Raw genomic sequence first — 24,986 nt, 5'->3', positions numbered from 1 at the left:
TATGTAGACATTCCAAGTTCTTCATTGATTAGTGCATCAGGCACTCAAGGACCACCCTCACTGAAGTCTTTATTGCTCAACCTACAGGTACCAGCATGGAGAAAGAGATAGCTCTAATCCACAGGCAGTTGAACCCTACTTTTATGGCCTCCTGGCTTTCCTTAAAGCATTCCACGCAGCACATTTCCTCCACCCCATCCCATCTGGCTGACTCCCCACGGTCAACAGGAGTCCTCACCCTGGGATCATTCCTCAATCCCCATGGCTCCAGCTCCCAACTTCCATGGACACCAGTGGACTTACAACCCTGTCCGAGGTATGAAAGTCTGCAGCATGGCTTGTCTATGTGGTTCTCAATCCATTCAGACTGTCACAGAGTAGTGAGTTCACTCCCCAACTGCTTCAAATGCCTCCCCCGTTCCAGTGGATGGCACGGATGTGGGGATCTCTCCCCTGCGCTTCAGCTCCCTTATCCCCAGGTTCAGGCTGGTCCCACTTGCTCTCCTCCTTCTTTCCCCTTCCTCCTTGTCCCTTCTTTCCTTTGTCCTACCAAGTTCTGTGTGGATCCGGATGTGCCTTCTCAGTAGTCAGGGAGTCCTGCCAGGATTCACCTGGTCTTCTGTGAGAACTGCTGCGTCTTTAGACATTCTTGATGCATCAGTGGAGAGAGGTGTACCCCACTTCCACCTACCCCTCCGTCATCTTGTCCACCCCATTTGTGCATGGATTAGAAACGAGTTTCCCTTTCTATTAAGTAACATTGCCATCACCACACATATTTAACTTTTGCTTTTTGAGGAGAACACAGGTAAGTTCCACTCTTCAGTTCAGTCAGTCATTCAGTGATGTCTCACTCTGTTTGTCCCCAGAGACTGCAGCACGCCACGCTTCCCTGTACATCCCCGACTCCCAGAGCTTGTTCAATGTCATGATTAGATCATGAAGCTCAAACTTAGATCCTCACCTTAATAATTTTTTATACGTGAAAATATGTAAACTTTAAAAATCTCTCCAAATTTTCCTACCCTCCAGTCTTTGGCAATCATTTTTCTACTCTGAGTTCCTTTTTTTTTTTTTTGGAAATTCCTTATAGTTGAGATCCTATGGTATTTGTCTTTCTCTGACTTTAGTTTACTTAGTGTAATGCCCTCCAGTTTCATCCATGTTGCCACAAAGGGAATGATTTCTTTCTAATTCTAATGGCTAAATAATATTTACCTATATATGTCACATCACATTGTTTTAATCCATTCACCTGTTGAAAGATTGTTGTTTCTATAACAAGGCTACTGTGAATAATGCTGCAATGAACATGGGAATACAGATCTCTCTTTGAGACAATGACTTCATTTGCTTTTACTATATATCCAGAAGTGGGATAATGGATCACATAAATGTTCTCTTTTAAATTTCTTGAATAACCTCCACAGTATGTGTTCATGGGAGTTGCACCGGTATACATCCCTACCAACAGTGCATAAGCACTCCTTTTTCTCCTCAGCCTCAATAACATTTGTCATTTCTTACATTTTTGGTACTAGCCTTTCAAACAGGTATGAGGAGATATCCCTTGGGCTTTTGATCTGCATTTCTTTTGATTACTAGTAATACTGAGCATCTTGTCATATACCTCTTGATCATCTATATGTCTTATTTGTGGGAAAATGTCTATTCTTTAAAGATGGAGCATACATTATGTTTACTATATTCCAATATACGAAACTCAGTTGTCTACCTATATATCAACAACAAGCTATCAGAAAGTGGAATAAGCAAACAATCCCATTTGCTGTTGCATCAACAAAAGATAAAACACTTAGAAATATACAAGCAAGGTGCTGAAAGTTTTTATGCAAAACCTTTAAGACATTGATAAGAGAAATTTAAAAAGAGTTAAAAATACGTAAAGTTAGGTTGTCTATAATGTGTTTCTTGAGGTCGGATTTGTATTACTATAAACTTTCCTCTTAGAACTGCTTTTGTTGTATCCTCTAGGTTTTTGATCATCTTGTTTTCATTGTTCTTTGTTTCTAGGAATGTGTTGATTCCCCTTATTTCTTCAGTAAACTGCTCATTATTTAGAAATGTGTTGTTTAATCACCATGTGTTTGTGCTCTTTAAAGTGTTTTTTCCCTATAATTGATATCTCGTATCATAGTGCTCTTGCCTTGAAAATCCCGTGGATGTAGGACCTGGTAGGCTAGAGTCCATGGTGTCGCAAAGAGTCAGACACAACTGAGCGACTTCACTTTCATTTTGCACTTTCATGTATTGGAGAAGGAAATGGCAACCCACTCCAGTGTTCTTGCCTGGGGAATCCCAGGGACGGGGAGCCTGGTGGGCTGTGTCTATGGGCTCCCACAGAGTCGGACACGACTGAAGCTACTTAGAAGCAGTAGCAATAGCAGTATCATAGTGTTGTGGTCAGAGAAAATTCTTGATACAATTCAATTTCCTTAAATTTATTGAAGTTTGATTTAGGACCCAAATGAGGAGAATGTTTCATGTGCACTTGAGAAGAAAGTGTATTCTTCTGCATTTGGATGGAATGTGTTGAAGATATTACTTAGGTCTGTTTGCTCTAATATATCTTTTAGGCTTATGTTTCCTTATTAACTTTCTGTTCTGATAATCTGTCCACTGGTATAGGTGCGGTGTTATCATGCCTACTATTATTGTGTTACGATCAATTTCTCCTTTTTTGTCAGTTAGTGTTTACCTTATGTATTGAGGTGCTCTTATGTAGGGTACATAAATAGTTAAAATTGTTATGTCTTTTTCTTGGACTGATCCCTTGATCATTTGCTAGTGTCCTTCTTTATTTCTTATAATAGTTTTGATTTTAAGGCTTATTTTTTCTGATACGAGAATTGCCAATCCGGCTTTCTTTTGATTTCCATTTGCATGGAATATCTTTTTCCATCCACTCACTTTCAGTCTGTATGTGTTTCTAGGACTGAAGTGGTTTTCTTGTAGACAGCATATATATGGGTCTTGTTTTTGTATCCATTCAGCCAGTCTGTGTCTTTTGGTAAGAATGGAAGAAGATAATAGCAAATAAAGCAACTGATAGAAGATTGCTTTCCAAAATACAAGCAGCTCAAACAACTCAGTCATCAAAAGCAAAGGCAAGAACTGCAAAAATAAACTAGTGAGATCACTAAAACTCAAAACCTTCTGCATAGTAAAAGAAGCCATCAGTAAAATGAAATGACAACCTATGGAATGAAAAAAAAATATTTGCAAACTACATATTTGATAAGGGCTTTGTATCCAAGTATATATAAGAGACTTATGCAACTCAGTATGAAAAGAAATCAAACAACCCAAATTATTAAATGAGCAAAGGAAGAGTAAGTGTTTTGAAAACTCTGAAAAGTAGACTGTAGATGACAGACCCTGTAAGTTTTTCCTTCCAGAACAAAATCCTGTGACTTCCTGGCATTGCTTTCTTTATCTCCAATCACCTGTTTGGTGATGCAGTTCACAGTATACATCCTTTACCTAATAGCAATCACTGAACACTGAGCATATATATGTGAATATATATTCACATATATAGTGAATAGCCTTATTAACTATAACAAACTAATAATTACATACTTAATCTTGAGGCATCTAAAATCTAAGGTGATTTTCAGAATTTTCCACCCCACTGTTTTCTACATTCTATTTCAAAATTGAAACACCTAGTATGGAAAAATGAGTAGGGGACCTCAGTAATACAGGCATAGAAAGTCATTTAAAACTGGGAGCATTACTGGATTACATTTTTGGGGACTGTATTATTACTAATACTATTGCAATTTTACTGCCTTTAATTCTCTGTTATACTAGTGGATATTGATTTAAAATAGTAATAACAACATACAGCACATAGTACTCAGGGTACAGTAGATTGAGAAAGACAAAGCTTATGAGGCATGAAGGGAAATCATAGAGAATTAGTAATGGTATCAAATCGAGGTAAAAAAAAAATCGAGGTATAGTATTGCTTAGAAAGAAAGCAGAGTTCTCTAATTGTTTGGAGACAACACGGACAAGCCAGATGTAAGCCAACCAGCTTAAACTGTGTACCAGAAACCGCACCAGAAGGAAAATGAAGTTCATAAATATGCTGATGCTAAACGTCAAAATCCAGACAGTAAGAGAATAGGGTAGGGTTTATGTAGATGCTGAAAACTACTCAGAGAGGTAGACATGGAAGCAAATACACTAATGAGCATCAGAAAGATCAAAGCACAAAAGAGTCTGAAAATAAATCGTAAAGGGACTTGGTAGTGTGATCAAAAGAATAAGAGAATCAAATTGGAAAACCAAAATATAAAGACTTGTGCACGTGATAGACCCAGAGAATTCTCAGCAGAGAAAATTTCGGCCTTAGTGACCAGCAAACAGAAGCCTCCAGCATCAGGAACCAAAAGCCTAGGCAGGACTCACAACTGTGCATTTCTGGAAATAGCCTCAGTTTCAAAGTTTGGGCACTACACCACCTAAAAGCGAACGCAGACAAGGATTATAGCTTGCTATGACACTGAATCACAGACAACAGTATTTGTTTGTTTACTTTTCTCATTCAACTATAATGTTAATGAATCACTAACCAATGATAATTGACATCATCAGTTTATAGTCAGATCCTCTTTAGTCATACAATGGATATCTGAACCTGTTATATGATTCCCAATTATAGTTTTTATAATTGAATTTCTTGATGTTTAATTGAAGGGGAATTGCTTTACAATACTGTACTGGTTTCGGCCAAACATCAGCATGAATCAGCCATAGGTACACCTATGTCCCCCGCTCTTGAACCTCCTTGCCACCATCCTTCCCGTCCCACCCCTCGAAGCTGTTACAGAAAAATATGGAAGGCTTCACAAATTTGTGTGTCATCCTTGGGCAGGGGTCATGCTAATCTTCTCAGTATTATTCCAATTTTTTAATATATGTGCTACCAAAGCAAATACACGAGTAACAATTGTGGGAATGTCATGGAAACATGTACAATATCATACAGGAAAAGAATCGCCAGTCCTGGTTCAATACTGGATCCCTGGGGCTGGTGCACTGGGATGACCCTGAGGGATGGTACAGGGAGGGAGGTGGGAGAGGGGTTCAGGATGGGGAACACGTGTTCGCCCGTAGCGGATTCATGTTGATGTGTAGCAGAACCAACACAATATTGTACAGTAATTAGCCTCCAATTAAAATAAATAAATTTAAATTAAAAAAATAAAAGAATAAGTATTTGAGATAAAATATTTAAAAACACAATTTAACAGAAAAAAAAATCATATAGTTAGTCATCTACCAACAGATGATCAATTACATTAGGAATTAGGGTATTCTGCTATATTTACCACCTCTTATAAAATCGAATTTTATAAGGTCCAAAGTTTCATGAAGGAATTTAGCATATATTTATGCATAGCACATGTATACATGCACAGAAATATATGCACACAAGTACATTTCTGTTATATAAGCTGTTAGCTTCGTTGCCTGTCACAATAAGCTCTTTAGTCGATGAGAGAGATAGTCCCAAATTTCTCCAACTTATATGTCTCCTTTTTGAGGACCACTTCTTTTATTTTCATCACCTAATTTTAAACAACCATTTTATTCTTAGATACCATGCCCATTTAAACTAAGAGCAGAGAAAACCTAGTAAATGCTGATATCTTATCCTTAATTAAATTATCACTCTTCTGGTTAGTTGGAAAAAGAATCATGTTCATATCTCATTCAGGAGGATAAAATCTCTATTTTTTCAGTTCTCTTGTCCAAACTCAATTCTTGCTCACTTCAGTCTTAAATTCTGCTTACTTATAAAGGTCAGACAGGAAAAGTAATATTAAAATCATGCTTGCAAGAGTCTATGATTTATGCTTATGTTGGCCAAAGGTAGGGCCAGGAATAATTTCTGAAATATTATAATACATCATGGAAGCATGAAGGTCTAGTTCTACTGTCAAAGAGTAGATGTTTGGAGATGGTTCAAAAACTAAGCCCCATGGGTTTTCAAGATGTACACCCAACCAGATGTGTAAATTTGGCCCTAAAAAGTCAAAGTCAGGAAGAGGAAGGCCTTGTTTGCAGAGCCGATGACATTGTCTTGGGTGCTGACCAGGCAATATTCTTGTGTTACCATTTGGAGATTTATTTGCTATTTTCTCGAAGAAACAAATGTAATGAGAAGAATAAACATGGATAAGAGTAGAAGAGTTGCCAAGGTGCCTAGAAGAAAGGCTAGCCAGGAGAACCAGGCCCCCACACTGATAACTGTCAAAGACTTTAACAATGAGTGCTTTATAGACAGAGCAGAACAAATGGATAAAACCAATGTTCTAGGGTCACTGCTGTTTTGCAGTCAAAGACAAAATATTTTTCTCTTTAAGCAGAGTCATCACAGCTCCTGATGTGGTCCTGGTTACACATATGCAGACCGAGGGCCACAGGCATGTGTGATGTGACATCAGGAAGTGAACCGATGACTGTATAGGTTCCCAGTGACCTGCATCTGCTAATAATGGGACCTGGGGAAAATTACTTGCCCTCTTTAAGTCAATGCATCTTCATTTACATAACTTGATGATCATAGTGAAGATTAGGGTTATCTCACAGGGTTCCTGTGAAACACAAATTTTAAGATGTTTTAAAGCTTTTGTGAAAGTATCAGAGGCATGCATGGGGTTACTAAGGTGAGTGAGCAGATCCAAGGTACAGTATCTTTTTCTCTTAGTATTCTCTCTGTACTCAATAGTGGTGATCAGTCAGTCACATGCTTACTCTTACCCCAGCGTGATGGTAAACCACACAGATCGACTGGACTTTTCTTGTCATTTCAGTGTCTAAAATTCAAGCATTAGTCAATGTAGAGTAAAAAAATCACAAACTCTTGGAGGGCCTCGCTACACAGAATCTGCAGAGTACCAACATTAAACTGTCTTAAAAGAATGGCCTAAACACTCTGGCTTGGAAATTTTTTTTTTTTTTTTTTTTGCTCAGAATTAAGTTCTAAATGTTTGCAGAGCAGAGAAGTACTTCTGGGAGCAATTCAAAAATACATGGAGTAACCTACTTCTCCAACTGTCTATCTGTGCAAATATCATCATCCATCTAAATTTACACTGAAGGTGCTCCTTCTTCCCCACCCCAGCTTCTACAGTAAGAACTCCTGATCAGAGCAACAGGGAAAGAAAAGGCTTCCCTCCACAGGATGGGTTTGATAACTTCAAGTGACTAGATCATCTCAGAATGGCTCATGTTTTTATTTAAACAGGGTCCTGCCTGCTGCTGCTGCTGCTGGTCGTGTCTAATCTGCTCCTGTGCCAAGGCAACTCATGCCCATCCTGCGGTCCTAACGTGTTTGTCTCCTTACGGAAATCCCTTACAGACTTGTATATTGATGCCGCCTGGCTCTCCCATGAATTCCATAACCTTTCCGCAATAATGTTCAGTGAGTTTGTAAGTACTACGGTGGTGGTGGTTTAGTTGCTAAACCGTGTCTGACTCTTGCGACCCCATGGACTGCAGCCCACCAGGCTCCCAGAAGGAAACCTCCCCTAACCAACAGGGCTATACTATCCTTTAAACAAGAAGGCTGCAATAACACACTCTCTAGGTCAAAGAAGCCATCAGTTCATAAGATGTTGAAATAGAAGAAAGGATCAGTTTTGTTTAATCTCAAAGATTCCTAAGAAGTGCAATAATTTTTTCAATTTCCTTTCATTCATTTTCTTTTTTAAATTTCCAAAATAAATGATTTGGTATTTATCAGCTAGGAATGCCATAAAATAATACAATACACTCAGTGGAATAAACAACAGAAATTTCTTTCCTCACAGTTCTGGGGGATAGAAGTCCCAGATCAGGGTGCCAGCAAGGTGAGGTTCTGGTAAGAACTCTTTTTTCCCAGGCTGGCTTCTCTGTGACTCCTCCCAAAAGCGTGGGGCGGGGGAAGAGAGAGAGAGGAAAAGACACAGAGACACAGAGTGAATTCTCTGGTGTTTCGCTTCATGAAGACGCTAAACCTATTGGATCAGTGTTCCACCTTAAGAGCTCATTTGACCTTAATGGGCTTCGCTGGTGGCTCAGATGATAAAGAATCTGTCTGCAGTGTGAGAGACTTGGGTTCTATCTCTGGGTCTGGAAGATTCCCTGGAGACTGGAACGGCAAGCACTCCAGTATTCTTGCCTGAGAAATCCCATGGACAGAGGAATCTGGTGGGCTATAGACCATGGGATTCCCAAAAGTCAGAACCCTTCTCAAAACACAGTACTTTGGCAGTTAGGGCTCTAATGCATGAAGAACACAGATTCAGTCCACAATACTACCTGACACAAAGCACTTTCAGGTGGGACTGGGGGAAAGGAAGCGTGTTGATTTTCTGGTCCTTCAGTGTCTCTCTGGGCTTTCTTCTCCAGGCTCAGAGTAAATAGCCAATAAATGAGAACTGCTCTGCAGTGAACTGGGTGGATGGAACATGTTAAACAAAGCTGAATCCCAGTCACAGAAATGAATACTTTGTAGTTTTTTTAATGCTACAAATTATTGTTCTAAGATTTGCAGTGAATAGGTTTCCAGCTACAATAGAAGGGGAGTTTACAATTGGAAACAATTATTCTCTTTCTGAAGAAGGTACTTGAAAGTTGTGTGTTAATTCTTTTAGGTCAATCAAGGAGCACACAGTAGAGCAGACAGCTAATAAAGGTGGTGCTAAGGTTTTCTATTAAATTCACCTAGTTCTTTTTACTCACTAGGTTTTCTTTCATTCTCCATTTTGACTGTCCATTTTTTCCCCAAATCTTCCAAGTAAACAAAAGTTTAAATGGTTAAATATAGGTGCATGCATGCATTCTAAGTCACTTCAGTTGTGTCCAACTCTTGGCAACCCTACTGACTATAGCCGAACAGGCTCCTCTGTTCATAGGATTGGCCAGGCAAGAATACTGCAGTATGCCGATGTACACTCTTGCAAGGGATCAAACCTGAGTCTTGTTATATGTCCTGCATTGGCAGGAATATTCTTTACGACTACCAATCCCTAGGAAGTACCAAATATTGGTACATAAGTACTATATTTGGTTCAAATAGTTTAAAAAAAAGATAATAAAAAAGAGAAGGGAAAAGGTTAAACTTAGAAGAGTTATATGTAAAATCATTTTTATAGAGACAATGTATAGAAAAGTAGGAAAAGAATGACTTTCAAATTTTGCGATGCCTGCCCCCGTTAAAAAAATACACGTCTATCAAACATGTTAGTGTTCTGGTAATGGGTTCATCTACTGAATGCCCAACAACCCTAACTAACTGCCTGATCACTTTCAGAAAGAAAAATATGCCCAGGGCAAACTGTACCATATCAATGCCACCAACAGCTGCCACACCAATTCCTTCCATGCTCCCGAAGAAAGAGATAAAGCCCACCAGATGAATGTGAGTCTTTCCCCTGGGTTTTTCACCGGGTCAAACCAGACAGTATGTAGGTTACCTTCAGATTATTAGAGGTTATGGTAACTGTACATGCAGGAAAAGGTGGAGGAACCGTAAGCAATTGAAGAGAAACTATATTATGTAGCTGATGAAGCATGAGTGAAATCAAGGGATGACTAAAGATCTGTAGTAGCAAGATAAATAACAGATCTATAAATTGTCCATGTAGACAACTTTAGTTCAACCCATGCATTAGACACAGGATTGCATCTATTATTCTGTATGAAAACAGGAAATGAATGGGAACTTCCATGTGTAAAATATGATTCAATATTTAAATATAAAATCATGAATATGTAAGAAACACACCCCAGTTTTGAGTACTCCCTGTTAGCAGTGACTCCTACTTGGGAATCCTATAGTGCACCACCTGAGCCCTCGCATCTGTTTCAAGGCTCTCCTGATTCTGCTTCTACTTCTCTGACACCTCCTTCATTCGTCATTCTCAATGACTCCTCTGTCACCATTTATTCTGAATTTGTAAGTCTCTCCCACAATGGCCTAAAAAACATTGCTTTGCTTCTCATGGCCACAACAATTGCCTCTGTTCAAAGGACAACATAGTTTACATATCAAGCCTCAATCATTTATGGCAACTCCAAATTTTCACTGTTATAATCTCTCCTTTCTGATTTCCTGCATTATCCTTCTTCTTAACATTATTTAAAGTATTTCCACATGCATCCCCCCATAAAATTCTATCTTCTCTCTCTACAACCTTCTTAATGATACCAGCATTCTTTTTCCCTGTTAAGCTCATTGATAATGAGGGTGAACAAGTAAAGTAAAAAGGACAAAGAGGAAGAGGAGGGATTTTCAATAAGCTTAAATTTAAAGTTTATTGAGAGTTACTACATGGCGTTACATTTTACTCAGCATTTTATGTGCATTTTTATATTTAATCCTATTCAGTTCTCTGTTCTTTACCAGTAAAACAGTTCATGGCTGTAAAGAAATCAAGCATATTAACTAGAGATCTTCAGCCCCTGGGATTTTCAGGCTCAGTTCTGCTAGAAGTAGTGAACTAGCAGGGAACCCTCCATTGTGAATCCCCCTGATGCTATAACTAAAAACAACGCTGTGCCATTTTCTGCCCAGACACATGTCAACAAAACAGACTCTTCTGATATCAGCAGGGTGCTAGTGTGGGATCAGCTGAGGAGAGAAGCCTGTTTAGGAATGTCATGTCTTCTTCCTTGTCTCTTTGTTGTAATATCATAAAGCAATTACTGATCTAAAATCAATACGAAGGACTCATCTGATTCATTAATGCGAATGAATCACTGGGTGACAATGATGTGGGCACAGGTGGAATCCCTCTTTCCTGGGTCAGGCACTGCAGCACATGCTGACTTGCGTAAATACTTAGATTCTCTCACACAAATATAGAAACACAAAAGAACTCACTGAGCGGTGGTAGAATTTCAGAGGAAAAAAGAAAATTCTTTATGTTATAAATTAGAACACATCAGAGGAATCAGTTCCTAAAATAACCTAGATGTTTAAAAATTCAGCCAAGTGTGAACTAATAGCTTACATTTTATCCTTTACAAATTTTACTACCTTCAAAAATCTCTGCATGCACATAGGAATAACCAAAAGTTTTTTAGGTCAGCTGCTCTGAGCAAAGATCATGTTACCAAAACCATTGAATTATGATTATTTTTATGAGACTGTCTCTTCTGGTTGCTTAGAATGAAGACCTTAGTAAGTGGACACTCGTGTTACTGTACTCCTGGAATAATCCTCTGTATCATCTAGTCCCGAGGCTTCGGAATATGAAAAATCTGTCAGAGGCTGTTGTATCAAGTGCCATGGAGATTGAGAACATGTCAGAGAAACTTCAGGCATTCATAGAGAGTCAATTCAGGAAGGTGAGCATCCTGCAGAGGGCTTTCTTGCTTTTTTCATGAATGAAAGAGGTGACCACTGTAATGCATAAGGAGTTTGGAAATATCTCATTTTGTAAGAAAAAGATTCATGACTTCTATATGCTAGATGGCTACTACATAAACCAGGAGCCTAGACATTCAGAGTGATAGATTCTACTGTAAATGAATCAGAATTTCACTGCGATTTTTGACCTGTGCAGCCTTCCCTGCATTGCACATATTCCACCAACAGCTTGCCTCTTCCTGGGCACTGGTGGTTGTAATGTTTTCAAGAGTAATAGTACTAGAGAACAGACTTTTCAAGATCAGCATTTTTCTAAAGTATCCCAGGACATCTGCTATTGAAGTTCCACTTGTCTGCTTTCTCTGTTCTCCTCAAATCAAAGGATGAGAGTGGAAAGGAAGAAAAGAGAAAGTTAAAACTAAACTTGAGTTCCATATCTAGTTTTTAGATTTCTAATAGTTTTCTCATAGGCTGGCTCCAAAATCCATATCTAGAGAGTTTTATATTCATATGTCTTCCCCAAATCTTTATTTGATAATTAGAAGAAAAAAAGATAAGCAAATAATAAAACGCATAAGAAGTCATTATCATTTGGGTATTCAGGTTATTGTTTCAGTCTTGAAGACGATACACGAGGCTCGCAGTAGCTGGTCAGGACTCCCATCCCTGACGTCCAGCGATGAAGATAGGCGTCTTTCTGAATTTTATAACCTGTTCCACTGCCTGCGCAGGGATTCAGGGAAAGTTGACACGTACATCAAGATCCTGACGTGCCGAATCCGCAAAAAGTGCTAAATCCACATCCATCCCATCCAGCCCTGAGATGGTCATAATAATCTACCCCATAGCAGGCTACTTGAAATTACAGCTTTTTAATGCATGCTCTGTAATGGGTCTTCTCTTAAAAAATAAACACAGATGGTTTAGAAATGTCAAAATCTAAGAGGGCAATTTGTTAACATTTCTTATCTTCATTTAAGAGTAAATCAAAAGAAATTCCACCCCTACAATTAAGAGAATGAAGCGCCTATTAAAACAAGTCACAAATAGCAGAAGCTGGCATTACAAAAAAGACCATTAAGAGATTATGTAAGAATCACAGCCAATTATTCTGGGTCAAGTTATTAGAATCAAAGAATTAGACAATTGTTCATGGTTCTGGTCATGCTACCAAGAAGACTGAATTCTCAGGATTCTTTATGAAACCCAGCCACGACTTTCAGCCAACTATCACAGTGTTACACCTGACAAGATAAGTGCTTTGTATTTTTGTGTAAATAGCATGAGGTTTACTGAACTGTGTAAAGATTGGTAGGATGCTGTCTTAGTCCTTCTGAGATGTTATAACAAAATATCACAGGCTTAAAAACAATGGAAATGGATTTCCACAGCGGGGTCATGCAGGGTCCTTTCTGGTCACACACTTCTTACTGTATCCTCACACGGGGGAGGGCTCGGGAGCACTGTGTGTCTCTTGTATATAAAAGCACTCATCTCATTGAAGAGGGTCCATCCTTACAACTCCATCACCTCACAAAGACTGCACCTAGGGTTACCATAACCCTGGGAATCAGGATTTCATCATATGAAATTTCTGGGGGACACAAAGACTGAGACCATAGCGGATACATAGGTGAACTGGCTCATCCTCCTGCAGTGGCTGTCATCACCCACACTCCACTGATCCTCATTTCCTGCTCACCTTGCAGCCATTCCATACATTCTATTACTCTGGGTTTCACAAGTCCACGTCAGTCAAGTGTCAGCTCCATCTCATATTCAGCCTATTCAATGTCTCCCTCTCCCCTGCTGAGGCCCAGGGATCCTACAAGGAAGTGCAGATGTGTCCATTTCTGCAAGGTACTTTCTCTCTCCCACTCTGGATCTTAATTCCTTGGGCCATGTTGGAACAGGGTAGATGGTAATGAGATGGAAAATTTGACATCACTGACTTCCATTGAGCCCTTGTAGCCTTCTCTTGGTCCAGACGGACTGATCTTAAATTCCCCCTGACTAACAAGTGTTTCTCTTGAGAGGTATCCTGGTGATTTTCCAGGACATTCACAAGTTGGGGATCCCCAAATTCATAGTTTCCTTTTTAATCAGGGGAAATGTTCTGCAACCACAGCGCTGCAAATGCAGTATTCTCCACAGCCTCTCTGTTTCCCTCACTCTGCAAGCACCATCTGGAGAAAATTAAGCAGCCCAAGTCAGCTGCCTATTAACTGACCCACAGGTACCCCATGTATAATAAACACTCTGATCAAGTGAATGGCAGAAATACTGGTGTGCATCTGGTCCCCACCTGAGGCCTCTGGACAATTGTCCAACTGGTCACATAGACACTGAGTAGATCAGAATGCTGGATTCAAAAACACATTTATCTGAAAAGTGAGATACCATTCTGTCTTCCTTTTAGAGTAATTATCCTTGCCATTAATTATTTGCCTTACAAACATGCCCTAGTAGGTCCCTGAATTATAAAATTCTCCAAATAGACTGAGTCTCTACTGAGACTGGAGCAATGTGACTGGATTAGGGATGCTCAGCTTGTTTAACAGTCGCCAAACAACCTGGGATGAGGGCCAATCACTTGACTGGCTCTCCTAGAAGTCAGTACCTAGAAGTCAGTCACTTAGAGGGATAGTGGCTCTTCCTAAGAAGAGGCTGGTTTTGCAGCATCTTTAGGGCTTTAGCAGTGATTCGTGGTAAAGAAAATGGGAAATAAAAAGGTAGAAGGGAAAGGGGGATGAATAAGAGAGAAGCAGAGAAAGACAGAAGGAAGGAAAAGCAGCAATGGGAAAGTGAGTCTAAGACTTGGGTAGTGAAGGATGAAATGCTGTTAGAACACTTTATTTTGAAGGACCCAAATGTATATGCTTTTTTTTTAATATCCTAAGAGCAAATATCTCATATTCCCTTTCCATGAAAAAACCTGTAAGCACGTTCTAAGTCATTTACTGCCCTAAACATCTAATTCTATTTTGTTACTTGCTTAACTTTCTTTCATTCAATGTCTCAATACTTCCAGCAGAGCATGGTATTTATTAGAGGGAAAAGTTGGCAATAAGGGGGACAATGCAATTGGAGGAAATATACACACACCAATAGACCACACACATCCTCATGTATTTGTCTCTTATAAAATTTATTTCAAGCATAAATTTAGGACTTTAGATTAACCACATAAGTGGTGACATTCAGAGTGCTCTCCTTGCTTGACTGTGACATATAAAGTGAATACTGTAGGTTTCAGACAATATTGAACAGAGTCAGTCAGGAATCGTCAAAGCAGAGATATTTGGACAGGATTTAACAACCACTCCCTTGCCATCCAGAAAACGTTGATTTTCCCCTCTTTTACAGATTTCCATGTAAGATTACATTTGAAGAAATGGCCCTATTATATCAAGAACAGCAGCAGTGGTTCCCGAAAGGAAACAAATGAAGAACTTTTGAAGTTCACTGACCTTATAGATTAGTAAGTCACATGTCATGGATACAATGAGGACTTTAACTGAGGTTTAAAAAAATCTCTGTTTTCCCAAAGCAGGGCCACAAGTTGTGGAGAAGGAGAGGGTGATATAAACACACAAACTGCTATATTGCATGGCAGCGTGAAGAAGAATAAGATGTGGACCCACCACGGAGCTACAGTGGATTCAAGCAAAGCTAGGAGACATCTAAGTGTGTCATAGGAGTGACTCAAAGGGGATGGCTTTATGATGGAGTTTTGAAAAGTTGATGGGATATTGATGTGCAAAAATAGGAAAACAGTATATCTGTCAATTCATTTAGGATCATCTTATGAAGTAAGGATCTCTGAAATCCTAGATCAAGGCAACTGAGATATTAATACACATAGCATTATAAGGTATCATTGAATAATCAAGTCTGACAAAAACACAAGAAATGTTCATTTTTTACCATGTTCATTTTTTACCATGCATGTTGTATCTTTCATGGTTATGCTCCCATGATATATTGCATATATTGTTCTAGGGTTAGAATGGGGAAATACTTGTATGGATTTTTATGCATTAGGGAGAATCATATATTGCAAACTGGAGAGTTTTTCTTTATTCTACAATGCAACAGGAAACCAAGAACATTCAGTCCAAGAGAGCACTATGTCCAGAATTAGATAAGAGAAACTTTAATGTGGATTGAAGAGTTGTGGCTGTTGGGGCTGGTAGAGAAAAAGAAAGAGATCAGAAAGAGCTGGGAATATTATGACACTAAAAATCAAAGAGGGCTCTGCCAATAAAAAGTTGCAAAGCATGTGAGAGATACAGGAAATGAAATAGACCTTGACCACATGCAAGTAATGAGGGAGACAGAAGAGCCAAAAAAGGCATCCAGCAACATGGGACTAGCTGAGTCAATAAATGACTGAAAAGTCAGAGGGAAGAGGGGAGATAAATTAAAGTTTTATCCAAAAGCACCTGAGTTCTATTTTCCTGTATTTCATCAACTTAGTACCAGAAATCACCAAAAAATGTTAAGGTTCTGCAGCAAATGATAGAAATAAGTACTCTAAGGTGCCTCTGCTAGACCCTATGGAATCCCAGAACCAAAGCAGGACTGCCCAGTGATAATAAGCAGTAAGTCACTAGTCACTTTCAACACTTAAATAAGACATACATTGTAAAGCATAGAGGATGAATGGAAATCAAATGGAAACAACCCATACCTTTACAGACCCAGCCTGCTGCTGCTCCTGCTAAGTCATTTCAGTTGTGTCAAACTCTGTGCAACCCCATAGACGGCAGCCCACCAGGCTCTCCTGTCCCTGGGATTCTCCAGGCAAGAACACTGGAGTGGGTTGCTATTTCCTTCTCCAATGCATGAAAGTGAAAGATGAAAGTGAAATCGAGCAGTTTTGTCCGACCCTCAGCGACCCCATTGACTGCAGCCTTCCAGGGTCCTCCATCCATGGGATTTTCCAGGCAAGGGTACTGGAGTGTGTGCCATTGCCTTCTCTGAGAGCCAGCCTAAACAAAACCTGAAACCTACACCAAATAGAGGTAATGGTCTCATTAATCATGTTCCCACTTTCTGGAAGAGTTTCTCATTCCTTTTGCCTGAATCTCCCTTCTTTACTAACCCTTCATTGCCTTACTCTCAGCAGATGGTCAGCTAATCACTAATCAAATAAATTATTAAACAGTGTTCATTCCTGACACATATTTGTAGTGATGGACTCTTCAAATGAAAGGCTTTCTAATCCCCTGAAAGTAAAACGCTAATACTGGAAAGCCTCCTCCCTAGCCTCTTTCCAGAATGCTCAGTGGGCAGCAATTGAGAGTCTAGCTACTTAGACGTCTTCTGCCGTAATTATAACCTCTCTGGATAATGAGACAGGAGATGGATGAAGCACTGAAAGATGTCAAGAAAGAAATGCATGGACAAGGGGAAAAGATACCATAAGCCTTAAACACTGATCTATGCCTGCACACCATACCATGTGTGATGGGAGCCAGGTGGGCCTAACGAGGGATGGATTTTTCAAGACAGCTCTATATGAGTTGGCACTGAGAAGTTTGATTCAACTCAACTATTTCAACATGATTCTTTGATTCTAAGACTCAGCACCACTTGTCTCATTTAACTGCACTAAGTCAAAAAGGGAATATCTTATTGCCTATTTGAACACTGCCAAGAGATCATAAAACTTTTCATCACAAGGAGAAAATTATAACTATTTCTAATGAGGGATGTTCACCAGACTTATTGTGGTGATCATTTTGCAATGTATATCAAATAATTATGTTGTACACCTGAAACCAAAATAACATCATAAGTCAATATTATCTATGTATAATGATACCTGAAACTGAAATAGCATATTTGTCAATGTGACTTATGTAATGATTTCTATAATATAATGGTCATATAATCATTATAATATGGACATAGCACATATCATACCTTCAATTTACTTCAGTCACTCAGTCATATCCAACTGTTTGAGACCCCATGGACTGTGGCATATCAGGCTCCCCTGTCCTCCATCATCTCCTGGAGCTTGCTCAAACTCATGCCTGTCGAGTCGGTGATGCCATCCAACCATCTCATCCTCTGCCATCACCTTCTCTTCCTGCCATCAATCTTTCCCAGTACAGGGTCTTTTCCAATGAGTCAATTATTTGCATCAGGTGGCTAAAGTATTGGAGCTTCAGCTTCAGTATCAGTCCTTTCAATGAATATTCAAGGCTGATTTCCTTTAGTATGGACCGGTTTGATCTCCCTGCAGTCCTAGGGACTCTCAAGAGTCTTCTCCAACACTGCAGTTCAAAAGCATCAATTCCTTGGTGCTCAGTTTCCTTATGGTCCAGCTCTCACATCCATACTGACTACTGGGAAAACCATAGCTTTGACTAGATGGGATTGTATTTATATATATAAACATATAGGTACACACACCTATGTAAGGAAAAGGTTTTGAAAAGGAATATAATTATGTTTTGGATAAAGAAAACAAATACACTAGTCTAAATTTTTTTTCAAATGTGCATTTTGGCTATCATGTTTGGTTTAAAACCTTCTCTTTAAATGTAGTTTATGTTTATGCTGATAATAGATACAGAAACATGTCTTAACCTTGTAACATTAACTGTAGAACAGTTTATTTACAATAGCTAATTAAAGTCACAAAATTTTGAAACCTATACGCCTGCCCAGTACTCTGCTATTGGTCATTTAACCAATTTATTATTGACTTAATTCCTCCTTGATTCAGAAACTCTTATAGGTGCTTTGTTTACATCAATACACAAAGCAGGCAGACACTTATCCTCATGGAACTGATATTCTAGCTGGGGGAAGACAGATAATCTGCAATAAACATGAATCCAAGTACGTTTTATGGTATGTTAACAGGTGATCTGTACTATTGCAAAAGAACTAGTAAAGCAGAGGATGGGATTTAGGGAATAAAGGTGAAGAAAGGGAGGTGATTTAAAGAAAAACAACTTAGACTAAACTGAGATGAGCGAACATGCTCTCTTGCATTCAAGATTCAGGTTTTCCCCTGTCCAGTCAGGTCTCTTGGTCTTCCTCTCTGCTGCTGCCGCTAAGTCGCTTCAGTCGTGTCTGACCCTGTGTGACCCCATAGACGGCAGCCCACCAGGCTCCCCAATCCCTGGGATTCTCCAGGCAAGAATACTGGAGTGGGTTGCCATTACCTTCTCCAATGTGTGAAAGTGAAAAGTGAAAGTGAAGTCGTTCAGTCATGCCCAACTCTTAGCAACCCCTTAGACTACCCGACTTTAAAAATGTTTCATGTTTGAGGCTTTATGCAAACTCATGCAAATACGCATGTTCTGAACATTCTGCCTCTCTTGAGTTGAACTGGTTTCATAAAAAATTGTTGGTAAACTCCCCCAAATTATGTAACATTTTATGCAGCAAATTTTTATAATTTTCTGATTCCTGAAGAACTAATCTCCAAAGTATTTCCATTTTTCAACACATTGTCAGTGACCTAATTATATTATGTAAAAGTATTACATATGCATTGGTATTCTAATATAATATGACATTTAAAAAATATACACAAAATATAAACTAAATGACACTGAGATAAATAGAAATAGAAATGGAAATAGTAACATTTTCTTCCCCAGGGGATGAGGACACTCATTTTTAAGGCCACTGGACTAATGGAAATGAATGTACACACATAATTATACCAGTTATTTAACTATCATGATAAAGTAATTTCTTTTACATAAAGTTTCAATCAAAGTTCTCAGAATACCACAAGGGGCCAGGAATACAATTGTATGTGAATAACTCTCTTCATATGCATATATAAAATTGTGTGAGCTCAATTAAGTAATCATCTTTAGTTCTTTTGTTATTCCATCAATTCATCTGCTGGTAAATAATCCAAACTCTACAATAGATATCTCATTTTCAGGTTTAAATCTCAAGTCATAATAAAAGCAGAACAATGGCCTAGAATCAATAAAATGTCTTATGGACATCATCATATATATGCATTTGTAAAGACAATTAATGAAAAAATACAGACTTACAGTTTGCTGAAACAGAAAGTGTACTCACTCAGAGATGAATATACATATCACCTAGAAAAAATACTTTCTCAGCTTCTGATGACTTCTAAAGAAAGGGACCCCACGATTTTCATCTCCAGCCTACTGTGGACTCCTTTCCATTTTCCTCCTCCACTTCCCTCCATGAAATCTCTTCCCTAGGTTGTAAAACACACCTTGGGCTTCTGGTTCAGACAAGATGACATTGATCCCTTTGTGCCCACTCCTCTGTCAGTTCTGGAAAAAGAGACCACCAAAGGAGACCTTGTATAGTTGGCAAGAAGAAGGTGAACTAGATTAGGGCCTGAAGAATGGAAGAGCAACACAGCAGCACCTAAGAGAAGACAAGCCAGGTTCGGCATTCCTGACCTCCAACCTAGCGTCAGAAGGCAGCCTGAGTAGGGCTGTTCTTCCCAAGGAATAAATGTGAAGGAACACCAGGTGGTGCTTTCGTTGCTAAGCTGTGCCTGACTCTGTGTGACCCCATGGACAGTAGCCCATCAGGTTGGACTGTCCACTGAATTCTCCAGGCAAGAATACGGATTCGCATGTCCTCCTCCAAGGAATCTTCCCAACCCAGTGATTGAAACCGGGTCTTCACAAGGCAAGTGGATTCCTTACTGTCTGAGCCACCAGGAAAGCCCAAGAAACTCAATAATGGCATGGATATTTGGAAAATAAAAGGATAAAAGCATATGTTAATATTAGATAAAGTAGAGTTGAGAGCAAAGAAAATTTCCAAAGACAAAGGAATATAAGCACATTACATAAAGAATAAAGAGTTGAACCCCTGGGTCAGGAAGATCTCCTGGAGGAGGGCATGGCAACCCACCTTAACATTCTTCCCTGGAGAATCCCCATGGACAGAGGAGCCTGGAAGGCTATATAGTCCATGGGGGTCACAAAGAGCTGGACATGACTGAAGTCAGTTAGCACACATGGAAGAGAGTAAAACTTAAAAGTCCTCACCAAAAAGATCTTGAAAGGAGATATGTGAGGTGATATGAATAGATATGTTAATTAAATAAATGAGGGAATCCATTAGTAATGTATGCCTATTTAAATTGTCATGTATTCTTTAAATACTTGCCATTTTATCTGGAAAATATATTTTTAAAGTAATTAGCCTCCAATTAAAATAAATAAATTTAAATTTAATAAACAAAGAAACAAAAAAACTGATAAAAGAAAAATAGCATTATTTTCAATGCTTTTTATATAATTTATTTCAGATATTACACTTGGTATGTAAAGAGTTTTTTTTTTTTTTTTAATTCCAGATAATAACCTGTGGGATTTATTGGATATTCAGAAAAGTAAGAGACCTTGGAAATTATCTAGGCAATCCTCCCATATTAAGAATATATAAGTAAATCCATGAATGATTATGTCACTTATCTAAACTTATGAAACTCGATGCAAAGGTAACAATAGAAACCAGTTTTCCTAGGTTTAAGTGAATCTTTACGGAATTACCCCGCATGGAAATATCTCCTATGCTCTGCAAAACTTGATTCTTATCTCTTTCACAGAACTGATCATATTCCACCTTGTATTCATTGTCCAGTTAGCATAAGTTTTACCAAGCAAATTAAATTCCTTGAAGGTTCAATCCTGGCATGTCGGTTCTTCTCACTCTATGTTCTCACATATGGCTAAAGCTCTTTATAAATGCCTTCTTCTCCCTGGAACACCCTCTCTCTCTTACATGATTACCTCCTCGACATCTTTCAGATCTCAGTAAAAATCAGTTCCTCTAAGCAGTGTTTCCTGACTCTGACACAGCTCAGGTCTCCTTGTTACGTGGACATAGGGCATTCTGTGCTTTTCCCTCTGGACACGTGTCCCAGTTGTGGTGCAACATTTAACTTTGAAATTCACCTCATTTCTGTTTTTCTGTTAAAATTTAAGTCCTAATTCATGAAGTCCACATGTGTGTTCTTCACTGCTGTCCATTCTTTGCATCCAGCAGGCCTTTGTTATGTGTTTGCTCAATGAAACACTTTTATTCATGCAGAATAAAATTTCAATGAATTTTTGATGCTGCTCTCACAGCATACAGTGAACTATGGCTTTCATAAGAGCCCTAATCCGATTTATGTGGGCTCTGCCTTAATGTCGGTTCTGAACTCATGACCTAATTATTTTCAAATGGTCCCACCATCTAAAGTCATCATTTTGGGGATTAGGTTTTCATCATATGAATTTTGGGAGGAAACAAGAATTAGTCCGTGGCACCCAACCAGGAGACTGAGTTGTCTAAGGTAACCCAAAGCCTCATCCATACTGAATGCTCTGTGGTGCTGATATGAAGCCAAGGACTGAGAAATTAGAGATTTCTCCCGGTATATACCCAGGGGATTGCAGAGTTTTGAAAGATACAGATAAAAAACTGACAAGATAAAAATTTGTTATATTTAGGGGAAAAATTGTCTATTCTGGAAAAAATAGCATGCATTTTGTATACTGTATTTGAATATATAAAACTCAGTTACCTATCCATACATCAAACACCTTACATAAATACAAATAATCACATTTACAATTGCATCAAAAAATAAAATACTTGAATAAATTAAAGCAAGGTGTTGAAAGATCTATGGAGGAAACAGTCAAGACACTCATGAAGGAAATGTTTAAAACAGACAAAAGGAGCATATTTCATATTTATTGACTGGAAGAATTAATATTGTTAATACATCCATTCTACCCACTACATATTCACTGCAGTCTCTTTCAAAATGTCAAAATTTTTCACAAAGCAAACAAAAAAATTCTACAACTTGTATAAAACTGTTGTTGGTGTTCAGTTGCCAGGTCATGTCTGACTCTTACTGACGCCATAGACTGCAGTGCACCAGACTTCCCTGTCCCTTACCATCTCCTAGAATTTGCCCAAGTCCATGCCCTTTGAATTGGTGATGCCATTCAACCAATTCTCATCCTCTGTCAGCCTCTTTTTCTTCTGCCTTCAGTCTTTCCCAGCATCAGGGTCTTTTCCAATGAGTTAGCTATTCACATTAGGTGGCCAATGTATTGGAGCTTCAGCATCAGTCCTTCTGAAGAGTATATGGGGTTGATTTCCTTTAAGGTTGACTGGTTTTGATCTCCTTGGTGCCCCAGGGACTCTCAAGAGTCTTCTACAGCACCGTAGTTCAAAAACATCAGTTCTTCAGCACTCTGCCTTCTTTACTGTCTGTCCAGCTCTAACATGTGTACGTGACTAATGGAAAGAGCATAGCCTTCACTATACAGAACTCTGCCGGCTAAGTGATGTCTTTGCTTTTAACACACTGTCTAGGTTTGTCAGAGCTTTCCTGCCAAGAAGCAATCTTCTTCTAAATTTGTGCCTGCAGTCACCATCCACAGTGATTTTAGAGTCCAGGAAACGGAAGTCTGTCACTGCTTCCACCTTTTCCCCTTCTATTTGCTTGTAAGTGATGGGACCAGATGTAATGATCTTAGCTTTTTTGATATTGAGTTTTAAGCCAGCTTTTTCACTCTCCTCTTTCACCCTCATTGGAGGCTCTTAAGTTCCTCTTCGCTTTCTGCCATTAATGTGGTATCATTCACATATCTGAGGTTGTTGATGTTTCTCCCAGCAATCTTGATTCCAGCCTTTAGGACACATCCAGTCCAACATTTCGCATGACATGCTCTGCATACAAGTGAAATCAGCTGCTAAGTCACTTCAGTCGTGTCCAACTCTGTGTGACCCCATAGACGGCAGCCCACTAGGCTCCCCCATCCCTGGGATTCTCCAGGCAAGAACACTGGAGTGGGTTGTCATTTCCTTCTCCAATTCATGAAAGTGAAAAGTGAAAGTGAAGTCGCTCAGGATGACAATATTCAGCCTTGACGGACTCCTTCACCAATTTTGAACCAGTTTATTTTTCCTTGTCTGCTTCTACCTGTTGCTTTTTGAACTGCATACAAGTTTCTCAGAAGGCAGGTAAGGTTCGTCTGGTATTCCCATCTCATTAAGAATTTTCCACTGTGTTGTGATCCACACAGTTTGGTGAGATCAATGAAGCAGACGATTTTCTGGAATTCCCTTGCTTTCTCTATGTTCCAGCAAATGTTGCCAATTTGATCTCTGGTTCCTCTGCCTTTTCTAAACTCAGCTTGAACATCTGGAAATTCTAGGTTCACATAATGTTGAAGCCTAGCCTGGAAGATTTTGATCATAACCTTACTAGCACTGGAGATGAGTGCACCTGTTCAGTGGCTTGAGCATTCTTTAACAGTGCCCTTCTTGGGAACTGGGATGAGGATTGACCGTTTCCAGTCCTCTGTTCACTGCTGGCTCTTCCAAATTTTCTTAGATATTAAGTGGACCACTTTAATAGCACCATCTTTCAGGATTTTAAATAGCTTTGCTGGAATTCTATCACCTCCACTAGCTTTGTTGGCAGCAGTGCTTTTTAAGACCCACTGGAGTTCACATTCCTGAATTTCTGGCTCTTAGTGAGAAACTACACCATTGTGATTATCTGGGTCATTAAGATATGTTTTTGTATAGTTCTTCTGTGTACTTTTTCCATCTCTTCTTGGTCTATTTTGCTGTATTAAATCACAAAGCACCAAAGAAGAAAGTGATCTTGACAAAGAAGAACAAAGTTCAAGACTAGGGTTGCTGATTTCAAATTGTATTAGAAAGCTATAGAAATCAAAACAGAATGCTTTGCTTCTGGCATGAAAATAGACACATAGATCAACAGAGCAGAATAGCGAAGCCGGAAAGAAACACAGACATATATTGTTGGTTAGCTTATGAAAAAGGAGCTAAGACTATCCAGTGGGGAAAGGACAAGCTTGTCAAAAATGGCACTGGGGAAACTGGATAGTCCTATGAAAAAATGGAACTGTACCCCCGTCGTTTACCATGCATAAAAATGGATTAAAAATTAGAACATAAGACTTTAAGCAATTAAACTCTTAGAAGAAGACACTGAGGTAATCTTCTTGCCATCGGTGTTTGCAATGAGGTTTTGGGTTTCACACCAAAAGCAAAGGCAACAACTGCCAAAACAAGTGGATCCACATCTGAGTCCAAAGAAAGGAACGTCAGTAAAATCAAATGGCAATTTACAGATTGACAGAAGGTATTCCAAATCATGTATTTGATAAGGGCTTAATATCCAAAAATACATGAGACACACAACTCAAGGACAAAAACCCCCAAATAATCCAAATTTTTAGTGGAGCATAAGAATAGTAAGACTTTCAATAAATCTGAAGATTAGACTATAGATGAGAGACACAGCAAGGTTTTCGTTCTAGAACAATAAAAGCCTGTGCCTTCCTGGCATTACTTTCTTTATCTCCACTCACTTATTTGACAATTACAATTCAAAGTGTACATTCTTCAGTCAATAGCAATCACTCCACAGTAAGCCATAATATGTACTAAGAACAGCCCCACCAGGGGAAAATTATCGAATATTTGAATCCTTACTAATGAGGCATATCCAAAGGAAGGTGATTTCCAGAGCTTACCACTACACTGTTTTCTATATTTCATTTCAAAA

General features: G+C 38.9%; 1 protein-coding gene and 1 non-coding gene across 2 annotated transcripts; one reads left to right on the top strand and one right to left on the bottom strand.

Moving 5' to 3' along the window:
* The first annotated feature begins 261 nt into the window (after positions 1-261).
* Positions 262-12,190, top strand: LOC133235959 (chorionic somatomammotropin hormone 2-like). Its single transcript, XM_061397725.1, has 5 exons — positions 262-316; positions 7,286-7,470; positions 9,335-9,442; positions 11,194-11,373; positions 11,999-12,190. Exons 1-5 carry the CDS (start codon positions 262-264, stop codon positions 12,188-12,190), a joined length of 720 nt encoding a protein of 239 aa, XP_061253709.1.
* On the bottom strand, positions 4,862-4,968 carry LOC133237105 (U6 spliceosomal RNA). Its single transcript, XR_009733136.1, has one exon. It is a non-coding gene; the product is annotated as a U6 spliceosomal RNA (small nuclear RNA).
* Positions 12,191-24,986: the final 12,796 nt, after the last annotated feature.

This window comes from Bos javanicus, chromosome 23 (assembly GCF_032452875.1).
Source record: "Bos javanicus breed banteng chromosome 23, ARS-OSU_banteng_1.0, whole genome shotgun sequence".
Taxonomy (NCBI): Eukaryota; Metazoa; Chordata; class Mammalia; order Artiodactyla; family Bovidae; genus Bos; species Bos javanicus.
Note: the sequence above shows the minus strand (reverse complement) of the source record. Positions and strands in the feature narration are given on the sequence as shown.